General features: G+C 41.2%; 1 protein-coding gene across 3 annotated transcripts in view; it reads right to left on the reverse strand.

Annotated features, from left to right (window-relative positions):
• Positions 1-1275: 1275 nt before the first annotated feature.
• Positions 1276-12461, reverse strand: part of CDC42SE2 (CDC42 small effector 2) — a 118055-nt gene continuing 106869 nt past the window's right edge. For 2 of the 3 annotated variants that reach the window (XM_052643257.1, XM_052643259.1), the window contains exons 5-6: positions 4174-4289; positions 1276-3631 (exon numbers count right to left, since the gene is read on the reverse strand). In XM_052643257.1, coding sequence (XP_052499217.1) covers positions 4191-4289 — 99 coding nt within the window. In that variant the 3' untranslated portion in view covers positions 1276-3631; positions 4174-4190. Of the gene's footprint in view, positions 3632-3659; positions 3720-4173; positions 4290-12461 lie in introns of those variants that run through there. The other variant, XM_052643258.1, reaches the window with a different exon arrangement.

Genomic DNA, 12461 nt, shown 5'->3' on the forward strand with positions numbered 1-12461 from the left:
TCTAGAAAAGCATCTTACTTTCTGCTCCTGTAAAGGAGTAAAAACCAGTGCCTAGGTGTTCAGTATCATTGGTCTAAAGGTGGTGAACAGAGGTGTAGTGAACTCAGGAGCCTGGATTTACAGAGGAGAGAATCTGGGGTTAGAATTGACAGCTTTTATTCTCTTGCTCTTACCTTTCAGTGAGCCTAAAACCATCCTTTAATACCAGAATCACCATTCTTACAGCAAGTGTTAAGTCCCAGATCAAACGCTCGGATCTTCTGATCCTGTAGTACACAGATCAGCTAAAAAAACTATCAAGATGAGGAGATGGAGAAGAGAAGGGTAGGGGCGAAAGCAACCCACAGGCTCCTTGTAGCTGGTAAAAGTATCAACAAAACCCTCATCTCAGAAACATCCTCAAAGCTTAGGTGCTTAAATATTAATAGTCAGATTAAGTTCTCTTACTGGACCAGTCTAGATGGAGACAGTAAGTTAAAGGTGAAATTTAAATTGCTTTTCACCAGTCTGCTAAAAGCATCTTTTGAAGCAGAAGGCATGTAAGAATTTTGCATTCTGATACTATATTTCTAGATGATTGTCCTACTTTTTGCGCACATGCTATGCATATGCCTTGAAAACATGCACTCCAAATAGAGTTCCTCATTAATATACCAACAGGGCTTTCTTCAGATCCTTTCACTTAACCCAGTTTCCCTTTGGAGTCCCTGGCCGTGAGATGAGGAAAGATTTGAGAAACCATTTGCTGATACTTTTATTTTAGAATATCATGATACGGCACACCTAAGTGATCTGGTCCCAATACCTGACCAACCACACACTAAAGATTCTCTAACAGGATCTGGTGAGTATATAGATGTGCTCTGTTTTAAATCGCAGTTTCCTAACTAGGGCACTCTGACAACAAAAAGTACCTCCAGCCATTTTCAAAACTGCCCACACTTTCTGTGACAACGGAAATATTCTGTAACTCTCTAATACGATCATGTGACTGGGAAATAGAATTCTTACCTTTACTATTAAATCCTACATATATACTGTGAGGACAAAATGCTTCAGCATGAAACACTGAGGTGGCTACCTTTGTTTAGTAGTCATAACTCAAAATTCACTTACAGCACCGTTTTAGCATTTATCTCCTAGAAAGAAAATAACCAAGTCAGGATTGAAAAACATTTATTGAATCAAAATCAAATACTTTTTTATTATCTACAAGCCAACACTGAACTTACTTTATTCAAGAATGAACACAATGTACAAAAAAAGTATGCTTATATTATAAAAATATGTCAATTTTATCTCCTGGGTGCTGAGCAGAAGTCATTTTAAACAAAATCAAGGCAAACTTGCTTTCTATAATAGAACTGCTATAATTTAATAACAAAAGTGAGAGCTAATATACTCACAAAGTATCTTTAAAGGCCCACTGATAATGCTGCATCGGAAATGCTGAACCCCATCAGCACAGGTCACATTTCCACTCTATGCTCATTGGCACCACTTCACGCCTACATCACAGGAAAGCACCTCTTTTAAGAATGCTGTCATTAGTTAACAGTTGTTAGCACATGTTTCAGCAAAATATTAACAGTCAATTCTATTTAGTTAGCTTCAGTTTTCAAAGGAGACACATTGTTATCAGGAGCAAATGACATCCCAAGGTTTAAAAACCTAGTTATCAACAGGGGAAAGTGGACTCCCTTAAAAAACTGTGTCCAAGGTTAGTATCTTAAAATTCTTGGTAATTTTCTTGAGTCATTATTGGCACCTTCCTTGGCATGTGTTCCTGCGCACAGTGTGGCTACTTGTGCCTGCCAGAGGCAGCTGCAGAACAATTGGAGGCTGAAGAGTGCAGCCTTCGGCTCACCATGGAGACACACTCCAGTGCTCACTGGAGAATTTGGTCCTTGGAGAATCAGGAAAGTGAGCGATTGAGAAAAAGACTAACGTCAAATCATCAAGTAGGGAAAAGGGACCAGGGCTCCCTGTACTGTTCTAGGAGTTACACAATTATAAACTCTGTACTAAACTCCAAACAGAAGCAGACTGACTAGCATTATCACTGACAACACTAAAACAACCCATGTTATTCAAAGAGCGCACACACTGCAGCGTCCCCGTCAGGACCCTGACTGCGGGACACAAGGACACTGGTAGTCAGGCAACATCCCGAACGTAGTATCAGCACAACTGATGGCATTAAATGAATTCAAGTTTAGAAGTTATTAAACTGCAAAATGCCTATTCTGATTGCTAAGCATAAATGTTTTTTCTTGACAGATTCTCTGAGACTGACACCTATGGAGATCAAAACTGCAGAAATAAAGGACTGAATAGTGCCTGCTGTATAGGGTAACTTAGAAGAACTGGGGGAAGAAATCCTGCCACGTTTCACCTCTATAAACCCAGTATTTATTCACTTACCTATTTAATAAGAACTTATGACTAAATAGGTGAAGAGAACAGATGTAGATCGATCTCGCTCTATGCAGTTACCTAATTCCTTACTGTTTTCTGGACATAGGATTTTAAATTTCTAATGGAAACCAAACCACTACCAGGCTTAGCACTACACCCTTAGGAGGAGCATTTATAGAAATACAATTTGTGACGAACACACACTTTGAAGCCCAAGCATTCGTGGCAATACCTTAAGTCACCATGCAGGTTGTTCTCACAGGCAACCACACAGCCAGATCAACCGCTGCTCCTGGCAACTTCCACTGTCCCAAAATGTGAACATGGAGAGGCCAATGACTCCAGGGTCTGTGCTTAGAAGTAGAGGCTAAGAAACTCAGCTACTGGAAGCCAGCTGGATACCACAGTATTCAACATAAACAAGTAAAAACTGCGGCCAAGCGCACAAAGAAATGGACAGCTACTAAGAACATGATGCTCAGAGTCAGACTGGAGGAGGGTATTACCACACACTCAAACACACTTGTTTGTTTACAATCCCAGGTCCTTGCTCACAAATAAATAGATCGAACATTTACAACAGAATGAATGCCTTATGAATGCAAGCTTTTCTTTTATTATAATTCTAACTAAATAAAAGTCACACTTCTAAACTAAGCTACAAGTTGCCTTTTTCTGTGAAACTGATGTGACTCGGTGCCACCGCTCACCTTTCTCTAATAGCAGCAGTATCATCCACCCATGGCCGCCAGGCACTCTCCCTCTCTGGCATCCTGTGGGGTCCCACACAAGCAGTTTCAGAGAGCATGCAGACGCTACTCTGCTGCAGTTTCGTATGAATAGAAATGACCATTGTGCTTACGGGCCGCATACCTTCCAAAATATACATAAATGGCGACAAATTAACAAATAAAAGCAGGTCTTTGCTTACCAATAAAATCAATAAGGCAGAGGGGTTGAAGGTGGAAAGAAAAATGTGGGGGAAGAATGCAAAACAGTGCTAGCATTCACAAAAGAAGATCATGCTAAAATCAGACCCATATTCATAAAAATCAAGAATTAAGCCACAATCCAAAGAACTCTGTCCATGAGTCCAAAGGCATGCATGCCAGCTGAAGGAAATGCAGGATTCTTCTGACAAGTTTCTTCAGAGCAGAACAGGAACGTGTCACTGGAGCAATCACAACAGGGTGAACAAGACGCCATCACACTTCTTTTTTTGTAATTGAAAGAAAAGCAACCATGACAAAAAAAAAAAAAAAAATTAACAGTTGGAACAAAACACAGAAATTCACAATGACCTATAAAACCAAAAGAAAAAGCCAAATTATTTTTATACTTTAGGGGTTTCACACTTCCATTTAGAAGTTGTCTTTTAAATTTGAAAAATTTATTATGAATGATTTACCATAATAGTGTTAAATATAAAATTACTTCACCACACATGGGATTTCACACAGTATCAGTACTCAGTAACTTCATTCATCTTTAAAGAACACATAAGAGAGATCTTGTCACTAGAATCTCAGTCAGAGGCTCCCTCAGAGCAAGACATCTGAAAGCATTTAAAGTTTCTCATAAGGGAAACAACAATCTGAAACTAATACCCAAATGCTGTAACTGACTATGAACAAACTGTTTTTGCCTTTTCCAGTGAGTTCACAATTTTTTTTAATAAGACTTTTATTTTCTGAACTGGAGTCTGAACCAAGCCTCTCCTTGTAATCAGGGGCCATGGGGCTCTGAGGTACTCACTGAGGAGGAGTCCGGGGCTATCCGGCTTTCGTGTCCACCAGCTGCATCTGCACGTTGGCAGCCATGCCACCCCCGTAGCCTCCCTTGGACTGCATCTGGTTCTGAATGGAGCTGACCTGAGACAAGAAAGGAGAAGCACGGGTCAGGAACTGGGGCCAATGCAACCAGTCAGTGCTTTTAACAGTTTGGCTGGGCTGCTTTTCCCAGAAGAGTACTTTTTATAGAAAAAAAAATTTATATATATATATATATATGTGTGTGTGTGTGTGTATATATATATATATATATATATATATATATATCTTTTTATAGACTTAGAAATTGTTTTCATTATATGGGGAGTGCTGGTGGTTGAACAATTCTTTTTTTTTCCCCCAAAACAGCCCCCGATGCCACTTCCCTATTACAAAAAAGTTTTGTAGTTCACAAGGTACTTGGCTACATTTCAAAACCAGTCAAAAGGATAAAGATGAATTGATGAATTCAACTTTGTTCCTCAACCACCTTAATTTATAACCACTACACATATTCAATCACCTCAATATCTTGGATTAGAATCAGATACAAAAATAAAGTAGCAAAGTGAACCAAAGATAAATTTTAAAAATCCATGTGGTAAAATTTACATAATAGAAGTATTCTTATTCTGTAAATGACTTCAGTCATGTCCTCCCCTCTGCAATGCTATGGACTGCAGCCTGCCAGGCTCCTCTGTCCCTGGGATTCTTCAGGCAAGAATACTGGCGTGGGGTGCCATGCCCTCCTCCAGGGGAATCTTCCCGATCCAAGAATCGAACCTGCATCTCTCAGGAATCTCCTGCATTGGCATGTGGGTTCTTTACTACTAGTGCCACCTGGGAAGCCCTAATATAGTCAGTAAAATTAATACAATGAAAAAGTGTAAGAATTCAAATGAGGATTCAAAGACGTGGAATATTCAAAAGAAGCTTAGCCAGAGGCCACACCCCAACAGCCGAGTCTGCATACTGAGGAGCTGAGTGGTATACCCTTTTCTCCTCTGAGCCCAGGGGAATCATCCTCTCCAGCTTTTATCACATGATTAGAGCCCCTGAACTTTATTCGACTCATCCTCTGCTGAGCCTATGATGTCTCCTTAATACACTGGGGCACTTTTGCAGAAACCTGTGGCCAGCAATTGGTTATGTAAGAGAAGACTGACACATCTCTAGTCAACAATGAGTTAATCCCCTCAGAACAGGCTGCTCTCAGGTTTACAGAATCCCTTCAAAATATGACATCATGTAACCCTCACAACAGTGCCAAGGGGAAGCAGTGAAGAGTGAACCTGTGAAAGCCTAGGCATTTTACCCTCAACCCTGATAAAGGCAGAACCCCAGGCCTGCACACTCCCTCTACCTGTGACCGTGCTGTGTGGCCCCAGGTGTGCCATATACCCTCCAGGACAAACCCTTGACACAGCCCTGTCCACCAGAGGGACAAGCCCCTGCTCCACCCACCAGGAGGAAAGCACCGGTCTCGCCGCCAGTAGGCTTCCACAAGCCTCAGGACCACTCTGGGAAGTGAAACTATGATCCTGCAGCCAGCATAAAGGAGTCCATAAACACAGACAAAACGAGATGGCAGAGAAATGTTTGGGATGAAGGAACAAGATAAAAACAGGAAACCGCTAAATGAAGAGACAGCTACAAAAAAAAAAAAAGAAAAGAATTTAGAGTAATGATGGTGAAAATGGTCCAAGATCTTGGAAAAAGAATAAGGCACAGATTGAGAACTTACAAGAGATGTTTGACAAAGAGCTACAAGATGTAAAGACAACGAGATACAAAGAATACAATACCTGGAATGAAAAATACACTAGAAGGAATCAACGGCAGGATAAATGAGGCCTGAAAAATAAATAGCTGGAAACAGAATGGTAAGAATCACTGTTAAGGAACAAACCGAAGAGAAAGCAGTGGAAGGAAACAAGGACAGTCTCAGATACCTCTGGGACATAAAACACAGCAGCACGTACATTACAGCGGTGCTACAGGGAGAAGACAGAGACAGCCTGAGAAAATACCTGAGGACGTTATAGCTGAAGACCTCCCTAATGAGAAAGGAGACACTCACGTCTAGGAAGTGCAGAGTGGCTCACAGCAGATGAACGCAAGGAGAAACACACTGAGACACACTGATCAAACTGACAAAAGATAAAATATCAACACAAAAAGGAAGGGCAACACATGATATATGAGGAAACCCCCATAAATGTATCCACTGATTCTTCATTATAGACTCTGTAGACCAGGAGGGAGTAGCATTACATATTCAAAGTAATGAAAGACAGAGATGGAAAATCTCTGTACATTCAGCAAAAACAAGACCGGGAGCTGACTGTGGCTCAGATCATGAACTCCTGATCACAAAATTCATGCTTAAATTGAAGAAAGTAGGGAAAACCACTAGGCCATTCAGGTATGACCTAAATCGAATCCCTTAGATTATACAGTGGAAGTGAGAAATAGATCTGACAGACAGAGTGGCTGAGGAACTGTGGATGGAGGTTCGTAGCACCATACAGAAGGCGGCCATGATCAAAACCATCCCCAAGAAAAGAAATCCAGCCAGGCAAAGTGGTTGTCTAAGGAGGCAATGGCACCCACTCCAGTACTCTTGCCTGGAAAATCCCATGGACGGAGGAGCCTGGGTGGGCTGCAGTCCATGGGATCATGACTGAGAGACTTCACTTTCACTTTTCACTTTCCTGCATTGGAGAAGGAAATGGCAACCCACTCCAGTGTTCTTGCCTGGAGAATCCCAAGGACAGCGGAGCCTGGTGGGCTGCCATCTATGGGGTCTCACAGAGTCAGACACGACTGAAGCAACTTAGCAGCAGCAGCAGCAAGGAAACCTTACACCCAATCATGAGTATGAAAATGAAACGATGATTAGAAAATGTTTAACAAACAGAAGTCCAGGACCTGATGGCTTCACAGACAAATTACATCACATGTTGAGAAAAGAGTTAACACCTATCCTTTTGAAACTCCTTCCAAAAGAATGAAGAGGAAAAATACTCCCAAGGTCATTTTATGAGGCCAACTTCACCCTAATAACAAAACCAGACAAAGATACCACACACAAAAAAAGGAAAGAAAATTACAGGCCAATATCACTGATGAACACAGATGCAAAAATACTCCCACTATATTAAAAGGATCATATACTATGATCAAGTGACATTTATCCCAGGGTTAAAAGACTTTTTAAACATCTGTAAATCTATGTCACAATCCATTGTCACATTTATTCAACATAGTTTCAGAAGTCCTAGCCATGACAGAGAAGAAAAAGAAATAAAAGGAATCCAAACTGGAAAACAAGTAAGACTGTCACTGTTTACAGATGACATGATACATGATACCCAGAAAATCCTAAAGATGCCACCAGAAAACTACTAGAGCTCATCAATGAGTCCAGTAAAGCTGCAGGGTACAAAGGGAGCACACAGCATCTCTTTCATTCCCATACACCAACAACAAAGACCAAAAGGAGAAAATAAGGAGTCCCACTGCATCAAAAGCAATGAAAAACGCAGGAGTAAGTCCACCTATGGAGAAAAAAGACCTCTGCTCTAAGAACTGTAACATGCTGATGAAAGAAATCAGAGACGACACAGATAGAAGGATATGTACCATATTCTTGGAAGAATCAGCACTGTCAAATGAGAATACTGCCCAAGGCAATCTACATATTCAATTCGATTCCTATTAAATTAGCGGTGTCATTTTTCACAGAACTAGAACAAAGTTATTAAATTTATATGGATACAGGAAAGACCCAAAATAGCCAAAGCAATCCTGAGAAAGAAAATCAAAGCTGGAAGAAACAGGTTCCCTGCCTTCAGACTATACTATAAAGCAAGAGTAATCGAAGCAGTATGGCATGGCACAGAAACACAGATCAGTGGGACAGGATAAAAAGCCAGAAATAAATCCACCCGTGTGTGGCCACCTGATCCACCACAGGAGGCAGGAGTGCAGCCTGGAGAAAGACAGTCTCCTCAGTAAGCGGTGCTGGGAAAACTGGACAGCTACACGTAAAAGAATGAAATCAGAACACTCCCTAACGCCACTCACAAAGATGAACTGGAAATGGGTCAAGACTTAAATGCAGTAAGGCCAAACACTATAAGTCTTAGAAGAAAAGATAGAACACTGACCTAAATTGCAGCAAGATCTTTTTGAATCCACCTTCTAAAGAAAATAAATGAATGGTACCTAACTAATTAAACTCAAAAACTTCTACACAGCAAAGGAAACCATAAACAAAATGAAAAGACAACCCACAGAATGGGAGCAAATATTTGCAAATGTGGCAACCAACAAGGGATTAATTTCCAAAATATACAAACAGCTCATGCAGTTGTATGTAAAAAAAAAAAAACAACAAACAAACAAAAAGTGGGCAGAAGATATAAACAGACCTTTTGACAAAGACGACACACAGATGGCCAAAAAGCACATTTAAAGGTGCTCAACACTGCTAATTATCAGAGAAATGCAAATCAAAACTACAACGAGGTTACCACTTCACAAGGGTCAGAATGGCCATCACTGGAGAAAGTCTTCAAACAATAACTGCTGGGAAGGGAGTTGGGGGGAAAGGGAACCCTCCTGCTGTTTATGGGAATGTAAACTGGCACAGCCACTACAGAGACCAGTACGGAGGTTCCTTAAAAACTAGGAGAACTACTGTATGACCCAGCAATCCCACTCCTGGCTGGGCATCTATCCCGAGAAAACAAATACAAAAGGACACATGCGCCCCTGTGTTCACAGCAGCAGTATTTACAACAGCCAAGACACGGAAGCGACCTAAGTGTCCCCTGACAGGGGTGGATACCGAGTACGTGGTGTATATATACAATGGATTTTTATTACTCAGCCATTTAAGAGAATAAAACTGCCATTTACAGAAACATGGATGGACTTAGAGATTGTCATGCTGAGCAAAATAAGGAAGACAAGTATATGATATCTCTTATATGCAGAATCTTTTTGAAAAATGGTACAAATGAACTTATGCACAAAACAGTCACAGGTGTAGAAAAAACAATGTTATGGTTACCAAGGGGGAAGGGGGTGAGAAGGATAAACTGGGATGTTGGGACTATGTGAAAAATAGGTAACTTAAAAATAATGGCCTATATGGGAAAAGAGTCTAAAAAAGTGGATATGTGTATAACTTACTCATTCTGCTGTATACCTGAAACTACTACAAGGTAAATCAATTATATTCCAATAAAATAATTTTAATAATGAAATAATGCCATTCACAGTACAATGAACGGACCTAGAGATTATCATACCTAGTGAAGTCAATCAGAGACAAATATTATCACTCATGTGGAATCTAATTTTAAAAAATGAACTTATTGATAAAACAGAAAGACTGACAGATACCAAAAACAAACTAATGGTTCCCAAAGGGGAAACACAGGAGGAAAGGATAAATCGCACACACTAGTGTATTTAAGACAGGCCATCAGCAAGAACCTACTGAACAGCACAGGGGCGTCTGCTCAATATTCCATGATGATCTATACGAGAAAAGACTGTAAAACAGAATATGTGTATAACTGAACCACCTCGTTCTACACCCGAAACTAACAGAATATTGTAAACCAACTACACTCCGAAAGTAGAATCCAAAGACTTCAACTGTAATCCTGATTTATTCATTAATACTGTAACTCTGGATGAACTACTTATCTTCTGTGAATATCAGGTTTCCTAGTTGTAAAGTGATTAAAGATGATAATCTCTCCTAACCATTCTAGTGAGATGTAAAAATGCTGGGCTATCTTCTTTTTTATTCTGGCCGTGCTATGTGGCATGTGGAATCGTAATTCCCCAGGCAGGGATGAAACCCATGGCCCCTGGCAGCGGCAGAGTGGGATCTCAACCACTGGGCCACCGGGGAAGTCCCAGTGGGTATTTTCTTACTTCACCAAAACAAAGGCACAAGGTTATCGGCAAACTCGAAAGTGCTCTTGGTATACCCTACCTTAGTCTGTATCAGTCAGAAGCTTTTTGGAAACAGAGAATGAGAGTCACGCTAGACTGCTAGGGGCAGGAGGAACAGGAGGTGATGGCCTAACAGACTCAGAGTGAGGCAGGCTTGAACACATTCTAATGGAAGATATAGTAACAGGACATGAGGTGCTCAGCTTATTCGGGTCCAGTATGTTTAAGGCGAGAACATGTGATTGGATCTTAAATGGGTAAGTGCACTCATTTACTGAAAAATTCACTTGTGTGGAACTAACTCCAGTGACACCACATGAGTTACTGCAACATCTATAGTCACATGCCTAAACAACTAGTTTAGGTAAGAGTATCCTAAAAAAGAAACTAAAATCTACAGGGCTGCTTAAGCAAACCTGCTCCGCCCGAGGAGGCTACGGCCCACCGCCTGTCGGTTCACTTTCTGCTCCTTTTTGGCAACACCAGGTTTTGTGAACACCAGGTTTTATGGCACAAACTTGGTTCTTCCAAAAGTCAATTCTTTAATTTCAAACAAAAGAATCTGGATTTCCAGTAAGTAACCCTCATCACTCCTGTGAAACGTCGGGCTGGATAAGTTACAAGCTGGAATCAAGATTCCCGAGAAAAATATCAACAACCTCAGGTAAGTGGATGACATCACTCTAATGGCAGAAAGTGAAGAGGAACTAAAGAGCCTCTTGGTGAGCGTGAAGGAGAGGAGTGGAAAAGCTGGCTTAAGACTCAATATTAAAAAAAAGTCAGATCATGGCACCCAGTCCCATCATTTCATGGCAGGTAGAAGGGGAAAACGTGGAAGCAGGGACAGGACAGATTTCCTCTTCTTGGGCTCTTCCGACTCCTGCGACCCCATGGACTGGAGCCCACCGGGCTCCTCTGTCCATTAGATGTCCCGGGCAAGGATACTGGACTGGGTTACCATTTCCTTCTCCGGGGAATATTCCTGACTCAGGGATCGAACCCGGGTCTCCTGTGCTGCAGGTGGATTCCTTACCGACTGAGCGACAAGGGAAGCTCTTTTTTGCCTACATAGTTAGATTTTTATGAACACAAGTAGGGAAGAAGATGTGTTGATGAGAAATAAAATTCATCAGTTATAATAAATTTGAAACCATTCATTCTGTTTATCTTTGTCACAATGACCTTAATATTAACAACGGCTCATCATTCCACACTGATCCAGGAAACAAAGCTACTGAATTGTATTTTAACAGCAACCTGACGCCTCTTACATTTCCACAAAAGCCGTTCAGTGTACTTTTCCTACAGACTTAAAACAAACAAGCTGTTTCCTTTCCAGGAAGCTGCAAATGTCATCCCTTAGCTTACTCAGTGACTGCAGTGACAGACCTGTTTGCTGCATCCAGGATGCCCATCTACCTATGTCACAAGTCCGTTCTCCTGTTCAGGTTTTGTGGACAGTGTCCAGGCAGTGAGTGCACACTGCAGCGCACCTGTGTCAGGAAAGCCTTGCTGACTCTGGTTCTAAGCACCTGAGGGGACATTCAGACACACGTGCGCACTTGAGGTCTGGGGGGAAAGCAGCTCCGGATACACGGTCATTTGCTTCAGGGCAAGGGTGAGGCACAGCCCCGATCAAAACCCCAGTAGAGACTGGCTTCTATACTACTACTCTCTGTTTCTCTTAGATGCAAATTAGGGAGTAAGAGCTCAACTGAGTGTATCTAAAGTCTCTTCTGAAGTTCACCGAAACCTCTATAACAAAGAGCAAATACGTACAAATTTTAATCCTCTGCTAAGTGCATGAGAACTTATGTTACAGTAATAAATAAACTGCAAGCATTGTAACATCAGATAAAGGATAATATTTTCTAAGGTAAATGGGACAAATACATTTGCAAAGGCAACCAACTGAACTTAAGAGAACAAAAAGGAGCTTAAATATTACTAAAAAGCTGACCTCAAAGTTGCTGGGGGGGGTGGGGGTAGAAGGGATGGGGGAATGGTGGCATGAGAATCCACATGATAGTAACTTCCTTTCTGAACTCAAATCCTTTACAAATTTTAAAGCAGTTATTCAGAAGAAATGTAGCTACAAAGAATTTAGTAAAAACAGAAAAACACATGGCTTTGCAAACTAAATAAGAGATTTCCCCACTGTTTATTTTCTTCTCTTCACGCTCACATTAAGCACGTGTATTAAATGTCTGTAACTCACTGGGCACAGTGCAGTCATTAAGAATGTACGCACTTGCCAGACAGGCACATGTGACCTCGCCCCAAGGCCCCACCCCC

This window comes from Budorcas taxicolor, chromosome 7, assembly GCF_023091745.1.
Source record: "Budorcas taxicolor isolate Tak-1 chromosome 7, Takin1.1, whole genome shotgun sequence".
In the NCBI taxonomy this organism is placed as follows: Eukaryota; Metazoa; Chordata; class Mammalia; order Artiodactyla; family Bovidae; genus Budorcas; species Budorcas taxicolor.